This window comes from Cololabis saira, chromosome 12 (assembly GCF_033807715.1).
Source record: "Cololabis saira isolate AMF1-May2022 chromosome 12, fColSai1.1, whole genome shotgun sequence".
NCBI classification, from domain to species: Eukaryota; Metazoa; Chordata; class Actinopteri; order Beloniformes; family Belonidae; genus Cololabis; species Cololabis saira.
Window position 1 is genome coordinate 14711096 of NC_084598.1, and position 12405 is coordinate 14723500.

The window sequence follows — 12405 nt, forward strand, 5'->3', positions numbered from 1 at the left end:
CAGGACTAGAAGAGATGAAACCAGGACTAGAGGAGATGGAACCAGGACTAGAGGAGATGGAACCAGGACTAGAGGACCTGAAACCAGGACTAGAGGAGATGGAACCAGGACTACAGGAGCTGAAACCAGGACTAGAGGAGATGAAACCAACGCTATAGGAACTGAAACCAGGACTAGCTGTGCCAGTTGCCAATCAAAAGTCCATTGTGACCACTGACAAACAGTTGACATGGACGTCAAATCTAACGGTGGAGACCAAACGTAAATGTTGATTTCTGTTGCACAGTTTAACACGGGGGACTTACTGTTGGGCCGGCCTCTAATGGTCAGTAGGGGAACTGGAGTTCTTCTCATTTATGCGTTGGCTTCAAACTGGAAGTTGGAACATCGACTGTGTTTACAGGACAATATGACGCATCATTATCTTGTTGGTTTAAGCTGAGATGGAAGTGGTTGATACCAACTATTAACAAAATATTTGTGATAATCTTCTTTTGAACCTCCGGAGCTCATGACATTTGAGACGAGATGCTCCTGCGGAGCCAGGACAAAGGTAGCCTGGCACAAGGACTGGAAATACGAGTGCTGAGATTGGGGCCTCATTAGAAGTGGAAACACAGCTGTCTCGTTTACGGATAAGACATCAGCATCCACATCAGCATCCTCCTCAGCATCCACCTCAGCATCCACATCAGCATCCACCTCAGCATCCACATCAGCATCCACCTCAGCATCCTCCTCAGCATCCTCCTCAGCATCCTCCTCAGCATCCTCCTCCCGCTCACCCGAGACAGCCTGCAGCCGTCGTGCAGCTGAGGCTTTGGTTCGTGTGCTCTTTTTATTTAAAGAGAATAACTTGTGTCACGGAAGCGTGCGCGCTTCACTGTTTAAAAAGAGGAGAGACAAACAACTCTACAGATGTTGCCATGGAAACCGCTGCAGTGCTCATTTCTCCGAGTCCGTGTCAGGAAGCGGGGAGCCGACCGCTGATCTCTGACCTCTGTGCCGCTCCGCCGCTCCGTCTCCCCGCGCGGAGAGGTGATGAATATGGATGCTCTGGGAGGGCTGCATTGTCTCTGCGCCTCTTTATTGACATTCACCACATTTCATGTCGAGTCACTCAGCACCCAGCTGCATCAGCCGCAAGCCCCCCCCTCATGAATATTAATGAGCAGATGGATGAGCGAAGCCGGAGAGGGCGCATCGGGATGACAGACGACGGTATTTATGATCTCTGGGGTGTTTAGAACCCGTGGTCGTCGCTCAGGAGAGCGTGACTTCACGCGTGGGGAATAATATGTGGTTATCACAAACCGGCTGCGGAGCACAACCACGCGTATGCTGACGGGCTCTAAACACCTCTGCGCCCCGCTGTTGCTGGCCCTGCCTCGGTGTCCCGGTACCGTGCAGATGTGGGTCTGTCCCCCCCTCTGGTGTCCAGGGGATGTTGGATGTGGATGTTTGGATTCTACTCTGTTGACAATGGTGGCGTTGAGTTGAATTCAGAGACTCCTCCAACGCTGGAAAGATGAGCGGTCATCGTGGGGGGGGGGTTCCCCTCTCTCCTCTTAAATCACTCTCCAAACATCTCCCTGGGAACGTTGTTGGGGTACTCTGTGCTTTATGGGGTGCAGTAGCTCTGCTGTGTGTTTCTGGATGTTTGCTGATGTGCTCCAGACGCCTCCGCGGAGGCGGGGCTCGATATTTCAATGCTGTCAGTCGAGGTCTGAGTATCAGATAACAGACCATTTAGGGCTCGGTTCTGGTCCGGCTTGCCTCTATGAACGTCGGATGAAAGAAAACATTAAAGATTCAGAGAAGCCTCTTTATTTCAAGCATCAGTGAGAAGGCTTTCTCCTCTGTCCGATGAGATAAACCCTCCTGTACTCGAGGAGCTAAACTCGACTCTCTCTCGTCTATTAGCTGGTTGACGAGCGCCCACCCTGCTGACTCAGAGGAGAGGCTTTAATAGGTGTCGTTAATCAAGGCCGTCGGACGTTTAACGCAGCGAGGGAGAATCAGGGGGTCCGGACAAGTGGCTGGAACCGGGACAAACTTCCTCCAACGCCTCAGCAACGAGGGCAGATTTGTGCTGCCAGGCCGTGAGTTCAACGGTAGCAACGTCTTGTTAGTAGCATCGGCGGAGTTAACAGATCATTTCACTGTCCCGATATGTTCCTCTTCCCTTCACTCTCAGAACTTCCTGCTTCCTGTCGTCGGATGCGTTGCTGTGCCAGTTTTACGCACTAAATGCTGCGTTGTTATGAATCAGTGTCGCTAACAGCTGCTAGCGGCGGTGGTCGGTCTGGAAAGCTTCTTGATGCCCATGAACATGTGTTTGTTTGACTTTGCAGCTGAAAACTAGGATAAACTAACGTTTCCAAAGTTTCTAACTATTTTAGAAAGAAAAAGAAATATACCAAATATGATTTCTGAAAAGGAGACCTTGTGGTGTCTTCTGATTGGTTGGACACTTGGAGGACCTCCAGCTGCTCACGGACATCTTCAGTTCCCGCGGTGTTGAAATATACCTGGATACTGTTTCTTGTCGGATGATGACATCATAGCTGATGACATCAAGAGGCGCGGCTGGAAGTTGTCCTCCTCACGACCAACGTCTGACCAATCACGCTTCGACGACGTAGCGGGCGGACGCCCCAGATCCAGGACCTGCACCAGAGAGCTCTGAAACCTTACTGGGTTTATGTTGACGTTGAGTTAACGGCATCGCTACACAGATGTCCGTCCTCACAAACCAGCCGTGGTTGACCCACATGTTTGTTTGATTAAACACAATCAGTCATGTGGGCGTGTGTGAGCGCTCTCTCCGGCCGCGCTGAGAGGACCCGTCAGGAAACACTGGCATGTCGGGAATCGTTGGGATTATCTGCTGCATGAAACGCTGCCGTTAATTCAGGTCTACTGTAGAGAACAAAAGGTCAGCTGATCCCGAACCACCGGAAACAACACGCCCTCTGAGCTCCGGCGGCGGAGACCAGGGAATAATCCCGCAGGTCGAGCCGGGGGTTAGTCTGCTCTCGGGTCGCTTTCGTAACGAGGGAGCGTGACATAACATAATGTGGGGTAGATTAGTGCCGGCCCACAGCTGGATCATGGGTAATCATCAGCTGCGGAGACGCATCACTCCAGGTGTCCACAGACGCCGCCACGTCCAACCTGCAGAAATGGTGACGTGGGATGTGTAACCGTGAACGTGATGAAGCTGGGGGGTGTTTAAGGAGATCAGCACTTGCAAGACCAGTATGTGTCGATAAATCTCCTAGGATTCACTTTGTCAGGCTCTGAAGAGACTTCCAGCTCTGGGTAGTCTCTCTATCTCTCTCTCTCTCTCTCTCTGCAGGGTGTGTGTCATCTCCAGAAGGTTCACAGCTGGATCCAGCAGAGCACTTTAACACGAGCGCTTCATCACCACATGTGTGTGTGTGAGGAAGCCTCCTGTTCTTTGATCGCCCCACTGTGAAATCACACAAACACACCTTCCCGCTGTGCCGTGTCGGTGTGACTGATGGGATTGTGGTGTTTATTATCAGAGAGACAAGAGCCTACAAGTAATGACCGCCGTGCGTGCAGGGAATGAACCCGCTGGTGCTCGAGTCTCTGATGGATGATGGAGACGTCCATGGGACCTCCCACATTTATGAACCACAGTTATTGAAATGTTCTGAGTTTTTTTTAACCCACTTATCAAACAAACATCTGAAGGTGATTCTGTTTCACAGCAGCATCGACTCTCATGTCAGGTTTATGAACTCGTAAAGTTTAATCTTAGGAAAATGTGGTGATCTGGATTGAAATCTCTTAATTGTGTGTCACAACCCGGGAGAGTAACGGCAGCCTGTGGCTTCGTCCTTGGGGGGACAAGAGAGCCACGGCAACATTGGGTTTACCGAGGTCTCGGACTCCCACACAGCTCCCCTTTCAACCACCAATCATGAGAGAGCACACCTGAGCGCTCAACCACCGCACACACACACACACACACACCTCTTCTTGTTCAAACACCAAATGCAGGTCTGCTGAAGTACAGTGCCAGCAGGCTGGTGGGTCGTACACCTGTCACTCTCCTATGTGACACGGGGACTTGTCTGTCGCGTGTATTCATGTTAACGTTGAGACCTGTTGAGTATGATTTCGTAGTTCCCTCGTTCGGGTCGGACACCAACTTTGGTGCTGCGTTCAATGACGAGTGGAGACCTGGAATGTGGACCTCTGACTACTGGTCTGGAGAACACAAACAGATGTTGTACCTCTGAGGTTTATCAATCAAGACACATCTGAAGTTAGCGAACAGAAACGTAGCTTAACGTTTGTGTTTGAGCTAATAACAAACAACACCAGTGCAACATTGTTATTAACCTTCGTTTTAAAGTCGTCTTCATGAAATAGTTCTGACATCGTACCTCTGAGATGCCGTCGATGAGCAGTTCTTCTGAGACGGGGGGTTGAATAGTTTTACTCTGGTCTGTGATGTCATAAAACCCTGCAAACCCGGACGGCTCGATAACTGATTTTAAGGCACGACGGCACCACAAAGCTGCGGTTCTTCAAAATGTAACTGTCTGTTTTCCAGAAGTTGAGACTCCGCGGCGGAAGCAGCTGATTGGTTGGCCATTTGAGGTGGGCGTGGGTCAAAGGCCATGGCGGGCCGACTCCTCCTCTTCCTGTTTGTCTCCGTGACACTCAGCCACGCTCAGTTCCCGTCCGGACAGCGCCTGAAGCCCCGCCTCCAGAGGGACAGACGCAACATCCGGCCGAACATCATCCTCATCCTGACGGACGACCAGGACCTGGAGCTGGGTGACTGACACACAAACATCAGCTTGCATGCTACCGCCGTCAGGTGGTGTGACGTGACCGCCTCCACCAACCTGTCCACCTGTCCACGCTTAGCTAAACTCGGCATCTTTCTCTCCCGGTAGGTTCCATGCAGGCGATGAACAAGACTCGCCGCATCATGGAGGAGGGCGGGACTTCCTTCTCCAATGCCTTTGTGACCACGCCCATGTGCTGCCCGTCACGCTCGAGCATGCTCACTGGGAAGTAAGTCTCCGTCTCCGTCGTCTGATGCTCTGTTCTGTCGGCGGTGCCGAACCACTGTGTTGTCCCAGGCTCAGGTCCGGGCCAACGCGACCGCTCCGGCAGCTTAGCAGCTTAAATAATATCTTTGCAGAATTTCTGGAGCTACCGTGTGGCCCGCTCCCAGTCCACGGTCCAGTCAGAGATCATAAACGGGCCTAATTACCTCAGAAAGCTGTCTCTTGGTGGTGTTCTGGGTTGCACAAGTCCAGTTCTGTTTAGCTGTTGGAGCGCTGAGAGCAAACGCATCACCACCAGCAACGGCGTGGACTTTAATTGGCTCATTCTAGCTGGCATCGCCGCGTTTTAAAACAGTCCTCCCAAGGATGCAGCTTTTAGTGCAAAGTGATAGCAAAGAGGGACGGCAGCATCCCGGGCCCGCGCATTCGCCTGCCGCCCACTGACCCTTTCTCAGGCTACTTCCCTCCGGACCAACTTGTCCTGTCGGGAGACACTCCGCCAGGGGCAACGAAGCTCCCAGGATCCTTCACGTACACAAGCCCCCGCAGCACAGTGAGCCGATGAGTTAAAGAGCAGAGGAGGGAGAGGAGGAGGAACATCCGGTCATCCACAGGAGACAGATGCACTAGTCCAGACAACCTTCTGGATTTGACTTGATGCTGAAGGATACACTAGGACACGGTACATGTAGATACGCAGCATACGTGTGCGTACGCTGGACAGTGAAGGACGCTGATTTCTGTTCGTTCTCTGAGTTGTTGTGTAGGAGTTTGAAGAGTGTGCCAAAGTGCGGCTGCAACCCAACAAGAGCCATCAGATCGCTGCTAATGACTTACGTCGTAACATAAAACTTTCGGCGTGGTGGATGATGAAGCGGACCTGGATGAGCTAAGGTTACCACCGGGGGTGGATCGTTGTAACAAGATCTGCAGTGTTGGTTTGTCAAAACAACTTGGAACTGCACAGATTCACAGGAAAACAGCTTCCATTTGAGTGACGTAGGATCGTAGGATCGTAGGAACGTAGGATCGTAGGAACGTAGGATCGTAGGATCGTAGAGTCGTAGAGTCGTAGAGCGGCGAGCGACGGATTCAGCACCTGTAAAGATGAACAGTTCCCGCTGAGCTTCCTTCTTTCCCTCAGGTACGTGCACAACCACAACACCTACACCAACAACGAGAACTGCTCCTCGATGTCGTGGCAACGGCAGCACGAGCCGCGGACTTTTGGCGTGTACCTGAACGGCACCGGATACAGGACAGGTGGACACGCACACACACACACACACACACACACACACACACACACACACACACACACACACACACACACACACACACACACACACACACACACACACACACACAGGCTTTTATCAATGCTGCGACTGTTGGTGTTTGTGTATGTGGTAACTGTGTGTGTTTGGTGTTTGTGTGTGTGTGCGCGCGCTCCTGCAGCTTTCTTTGGGAAGTACTTGAACGAGTACAACGGCACGTACGTCCCCCCCGGGTGGAGGGAGTGGCTAGGCCTGGTGAAGAACAGCCGCTTCTACAACTACACGCTGAGCCGCAACGGCGTGCGAGAGAAACACGGAGCGCAGTACCCGCAGGTGAGGCTTTGCAGCTCCGTCTCGCTAGCATCTGTCGGGGCTCATCAAATACGTCCAAAAATGTTGGCGAGCCAGCCTGTGGGCGGGGTTAACAGGATGCTACAGCTGAGGGTCAGTGCTGCAGGTATCGGCGGGTAAATTGAACAGGAGACCATGATTCACTGTGCTGCACCCGGGGGACCGAGACGCTTGGAAGTGTCTCCGGCTTGCTGCCATCAGAAGAACTTCCATCTGGGCCGCAGCCAGGGACAGAACAGGAAATGGGCTGGCATTGCTGTGAGGAAGGGACTCCAGCACGAGGGGGATATTAGAAACGTTCACAGAAACACAAGATTACGCTTGTTTTTACTCCCGCTTCTCCTGACCCATTCGTGTTGGTGTCTCCAGGACTACCTGACGGATCTGATCACGGCCGAGTCCGTACGTTACTTCCGCTCCTCCAAGCGAGTGTATCCTCACCGGCCGGTTATGATGGTTCTGAGCCACGCAGCGCCCCACGGACCGGAGGACTCAGCGCCACAGTACAGCACGGCCTTCCCCAACGCATCGCAGCACATGTAGGTACCACACACACACACACACACACACACACACTCAGTCTTGTTGTTGTGTCTTCAGAGGACCATAAACTGGCACTTTAATGTCCTGCAGCCTGAACCAACATGTAACTCAAGTATTATTATTTATGAGGACAAGGTTTATGTCCTAAAGTCGAGTTCCCTCGCCGCGATGCTGTGTTTATGTCACCGCATCACAGAACACACACACACATACACATATATACACACACACACACACACACTGGGACTAAGCTGCTGTAATCCAGCTGAACAATGAAGCAGCTCTGTTCGGCTCTGCAGGATAAAAGTGTTCAGCTTTTATTTCTTCCGTCATGTTCTGTCTGAACAACTCAGGAGTCAGAGTCCACGTCTGAGTTCCGAATCCGGGTCAGGGAGACAGACTGCAGAATCACCCACCAGATGTGAGCAGATGTGAAGAAACGCTCTTTAAGTCCCGGGTTTTTCTACTGCTGCGTCAGGCGGCGCTCGAGCCGCGTTTGACACGTGTCTCTGCACAGAAAAACAGTCCAGACGTAGGGTTTCAGTTGGTGTCCAGCCAAGGTGGAGACCTCGTGTCCTCAAGGTTACTCCAACCCTTCCTGCTACCACAGGCGGATGAGTCAAACCATTTTTCAATGAAGTAGAAAATGTTTAATTTCAGATGAGCAGGTTTGCAGGCGAGAGCTGTGTTGAAGTTATTTCTGCGCCGACACAGAGAGTTAATTATGTAGCTGAGGAGAGAAAGAGGAGGGGAGAGAGGGAGAGAGAGGAGGAGAGAGGAGGAGTAAATGAGCTGGCCGAGGGGAGTCATCCATTATCCACGCTGAACGCCGTGTCGGATCATCCTCTGCAGCTGCGCAGCAGGATGAGAGCTGGCGTGCAAGTGATGAGGAGGAGCGACCGCTGCCTCTGTCACACTCACACTCACATACACACACACACACACACACACACACACACACACACACACACACACACACACACACACACACACACACACACACACACACACACACACACACACACACACACACACACACACTGCAGTTATCTCCAGTGAAAGCTCATCGCTGACCTGACTTGTGTTTGCAAACCTCGCCAAACAAACATAAATCCGCTGAATCTCGTTAGAGAAGCTGAAGCGCTGTGTACAACTTATGGCAGCATCCTGAAACAACCAAAGACGAACAGGAAACAAGCAAACACACTTCTCCGGCCCTGCGGGAACCCGGACGACCGTCCTTAGTAACCACATAATGCACGAAATGACAACAAGGACGGAAAACAATCTGGTGGAAAAATGCCTCAATGAAACGGGTCATTCAATAAACACAAATAGATGCAAAGCTGCTGGGAGGAGGCGCAGACACCTTTCATGGGAGATGAGAAACCAAATCCAGTTTCCCGGCTGTGGTGGAAGCACTGGTTCTACTGGGACGAGGTCCTCCCATGATCACATGACTCAGGGATATTGATCACGTGACCTTAAATCAACAGTGTAATATGAAAGAGGAAGCTCTGAAAACAGAATAATCCATCTGAGCTCTTCTCTTCCCCCAAACCTCTCTGTGATGGTCCCACCCCCCGACCCCACCCCTCCACCTCGACAGAACCCCCAGTTACAACTACGCCCCCAACCCGGACAAGCACTGGATCATGCGCTACACCGGCTCCATGAAGCCCATCCACATGGAGTTCACCAACGTCCTGCAGAGGAAGCGGCTGCAGACACTTCTGTCTGTGGACGACAGCATGGAGAAGGTGAGGAACAGACACACAGGCACACACTATCAATATCCAATCGGCCGGAAAAGTATCGCGATATATTGCCATATCAATATTTTTACCAACCCCTAACATGCATGCACACACACACTCATGCACACACACACATGCACATACATGCACACACATGCCCACACGCACATGCATACACAAACATGCACACATGCACCCACAGATGCACACACATGAACACAATCACGCACGCATACACACATGCACACACACACATACACAAGCACATGGACACACACATATACACATACACACACGCACATGAAATCACACATACACACACACACTAACTTTAATTTATTTGTGTGTGTGTCTGTGTGCGTGTGTGTGTGTGTCAGCTGTACAACATGCTGGTGGACACGGGCGAGCTGGAAAACACCTACATCATCTACACGTCGGACCACGGCTACCACATCGGACAGTTCGGCCTCGTGAAAGGTGAGAAAAGAAACGACGAGGAGCATCTTCATCACATCTTCATGAAGTCTTCACCACGTCTTCATCACATTGTCTTCATCACATTTTCACCACATCTTCACAGCGTCTTCATCACATTTTCACCACATCTTCAGCGTTTCCCCTCAACGGGCTGAAAATTAAATCAGAACATGTGTCCAGGTAAATCCATGCCGTACGAGTTTGACATCAGAGTCCCGTTTTTCATCAGAGGACCGAACGTGGAGCAGGGCAGCATGTAAGCACACACACACTCGCACACACACACTTGCACACACACACTCGCACACACAGGCACACACACACACACCAGCATTAACTAGCTCATAAACTACCTGATGTATCATGAATTCATTCAAACATTTCTTTGTTTACTTAAGAAAACATTTCCGTGTGTAAAAGTCAGGATTTCCTCTGTTAACGTGTATTTGTGTAAAAACCACCTGCTCGTGCTGGTTCTCAGCATCAGGCTGCAGACCAGACCAGACCAGACGTGTTGTGGGCAGAACTAAGTTCCCTCACAAGTCCCGGTCTCGTTGATTCACCGTCAGCGATGACCGTGTGAGAGGCTGATTATCAACGAGTCGTCACGTGACCTTTCGTCCCTTCTTGTTCCCAGCATTGCTTCAGTGCTTTGGGTTTGTTTGGGACGTTCCCGTCAGGTCTCTGAAGGTCCCGCCGCAGCATTTCGTCATTAGAAGACTTTGGTCTACAGAAGACATCGTGGTCTACTTACTGACAGCGAGGTGTCCAGGTCCAGACCATCCCTCCTCCACCACCGGGCTTGACAGAGGGTGTGGGGTGTTGTTCCAGGTTCCCTTTAGAAGGACGAGGTTTTCTCGTGGAGACAAACCGTGGACCAGCTCACTGAGACCTCTACAGTTGCAGCTCTTTGATGTTTTTAAGATTTCTCTAAGCATTTCATGACTTGACTTGGGGGTACATTTGTCGGGATGTCCACTGCCATCGATCTGGACTGCTTTCTACTTTTGGATAGTATTTATCATAGCAGGGAATGAACTTCACTTATCTGGGGAAGCTTTAATAGCCCTTCCAGACCGACGAGCTGCAACAGTTGCTTCTAAGGGCCCGATTTACTAAGATCCTAAATAAAGAGTACTAAATTGCGTGTGCACTGAAAAAGTTTGCGCGTGCTGTTGTTGTGTGTTTTGCGGGTGATCAACTAAGATTGCGTGCGCAATTGATAACAGGTGCAAACCGCAGTATTTAAATGAGGTGTTGCGTGTCTTACGGTTTGCGGCGCAAACTTTGCGCCATGGAGAGTTTGGATGGAAACAGAGTCGGCGGCAGAACAGATCTAATTGGGGGGCACATAATAACCAGCGATGTAAATGCTTAATATGAGTTTGCCATCAACGATCACAGCAAACCAGTTTCAATTACACAACATACTGCAAAATCTCTTTTTAATACACACACACACAAGTGTATTGTGCACCCAAACTGCAAAAAAACAACGACGTACAGGCCACGTCTCTCCCTCCCTCCCTCGCCCTCTCCATCTCTCTCTCATACAACGCATACACATAAAAATGTGAACGGTGAATCTCCAAATTTAATTTGACGAAATTAGACAGACCCAAACATTCCACATTTGCGTAATAATAAATTCCAAGGCTGGCGCCATGAAGTCAATTAAATGCATGTCTCACCTTTAGAAGAGTTGCACATCTTAATTTTCCTATTTCACCATAGATCATACTTTGGGAAGCCTTCTTTATATTTTAGCGTTATTTCCGCGTAGATAAGAGTGAGTTTGATGCTCCTTAACAAGTTTTGTCCGCGGATCAACATCAGCCCAGCTCCCCCAACCCCTTGCTCCCTGATTGGCTGTTTTATGGTTCCGCGTCACACCAACGCAGAACCGACGGCGTAGGGTACGCGGCGACGCACACTGCACCGCGACCCTACGCATCGGCTACGCTGTCGATTTAACGCAGAACCATAATTCTGTCTGCGCTGATACTGACACACCGGGTCGGAGCGGATTTGGTCATGATGTTTAAACCTGTGTTTTGTGATTAATAAGCACGGGTTTTAATTGAATGTTATGTATAATATAACATATATATATATATATATATATATATATATATATATATATATATATATATATATAATTAAATTAAATGTCATTCACGTTCAATAAGATAAGTAATCAATAAAATACAAAGTTTTGGCACAAAGGCTTGGCCTGCTTGTGGGCGAGTGGAGGGGGGCACAATAAGAGAAGGTGGCAAGATATAAGGCGAAGAACTAAAGAAAAAGTGGCCTTTAATAAAACTTGTGCAACCATTTTTAAAATAGCATGCAGCAGAATAAAGACTCTCTCTCTGCGTATTCCTTGATTTTGGATGTCGCCTCCTTGCCACAATAACGGCAGCAGCAGATTAGCACCTTCCTTTCGAACGTATTAAATACAGACGCAATCACAATACGCGCAATTACTTTCAGGCTTGGTAAATCTCATTGTGCGTTGTAAATGGACCAATTTGCATCTTCCCCTCCCAGTATTTAGCGATTTCTGGCGGGTATTGCGTGTGCTATTTTGCGCATTTTAGAGGCACAGTCCTCTTTGCACGCTGTTAGTAGATCAGCTGGCACTTTCGTTTGCGGGTGCTGTCAAGTTTGCACACGTTTTTACACATGCAAACCTTTAGTAAATCAGGCCCTAAGAATCTTGCTTATGTTGTTGCATTGGCTCACCAACACGCCTGAAAGGTCAAAAGCAGAAAACTGCGTCACCAAAGATTAATGGTTAGTAGCACCTTGCTGCAACTTACCCTCCTACATCCTGTGGAAGCAGTATGGGGTACTTGGTATTGCCCTCAGGTTTTTTGTTCTTTTTGACTATATTTTTATTTATAAAAAAGATGGTGAAATACTTATATGTTAGTGTGTTTG

At 49.8% G+C, this 12405-nt stretch overlaps 1 protein-coding gene across 10 annotated transcripts in view; it reads left to right on the forward strand.

Annotated features, from left to right (window-relative positions):
- The window catches only part of sulf2b (sulfatase 2b), an 87961-nt gene that overhangs the window by 51274 nt on the left and 24282 nt on the right, over positions 1 to 12405 (forward strand). For 9 of the 10 annotated variants that reach the window (XM_061735664.1, XM_061735666.1, XM_061735668.1 and 6 more), the window contains 8 exons: positions 4592 to 4818; positions 4941 to 5061; positions 6202 to 6320; positions 6516 to 6667; positions 7055 to 7224; positions 8838 to 8988; positions 9363 to 9462; positions 9643 to 9718. In XM_061735664.1, coding sequence (XP_061591648.1) covers positions 4659 to 4818; positions 4941 to 5061; positions 6202 to 6320; positions 6516 to 6667; positions 7055 to 7224; positions 8838 to 8988; positions 9363 to 9462; positions 9643 to 9718 — 1049 coding nt within the window. In that variant the 5' untranslated portion in view covers positions 4592 to 4658. The remainder of the gene's footprint in view (positions 1 to 4591; positions 4819 to 4940; positions 5062 to 6201; positions 6321 to 6515; positions 6668 to 7054; positions 7225 to 8837; positions 8989 to 9362; positions 9463 to 9642; positions 9719 to 12405) is intronic. The other variant, XM_061735659.1, reaches the window with a different exon arrangement.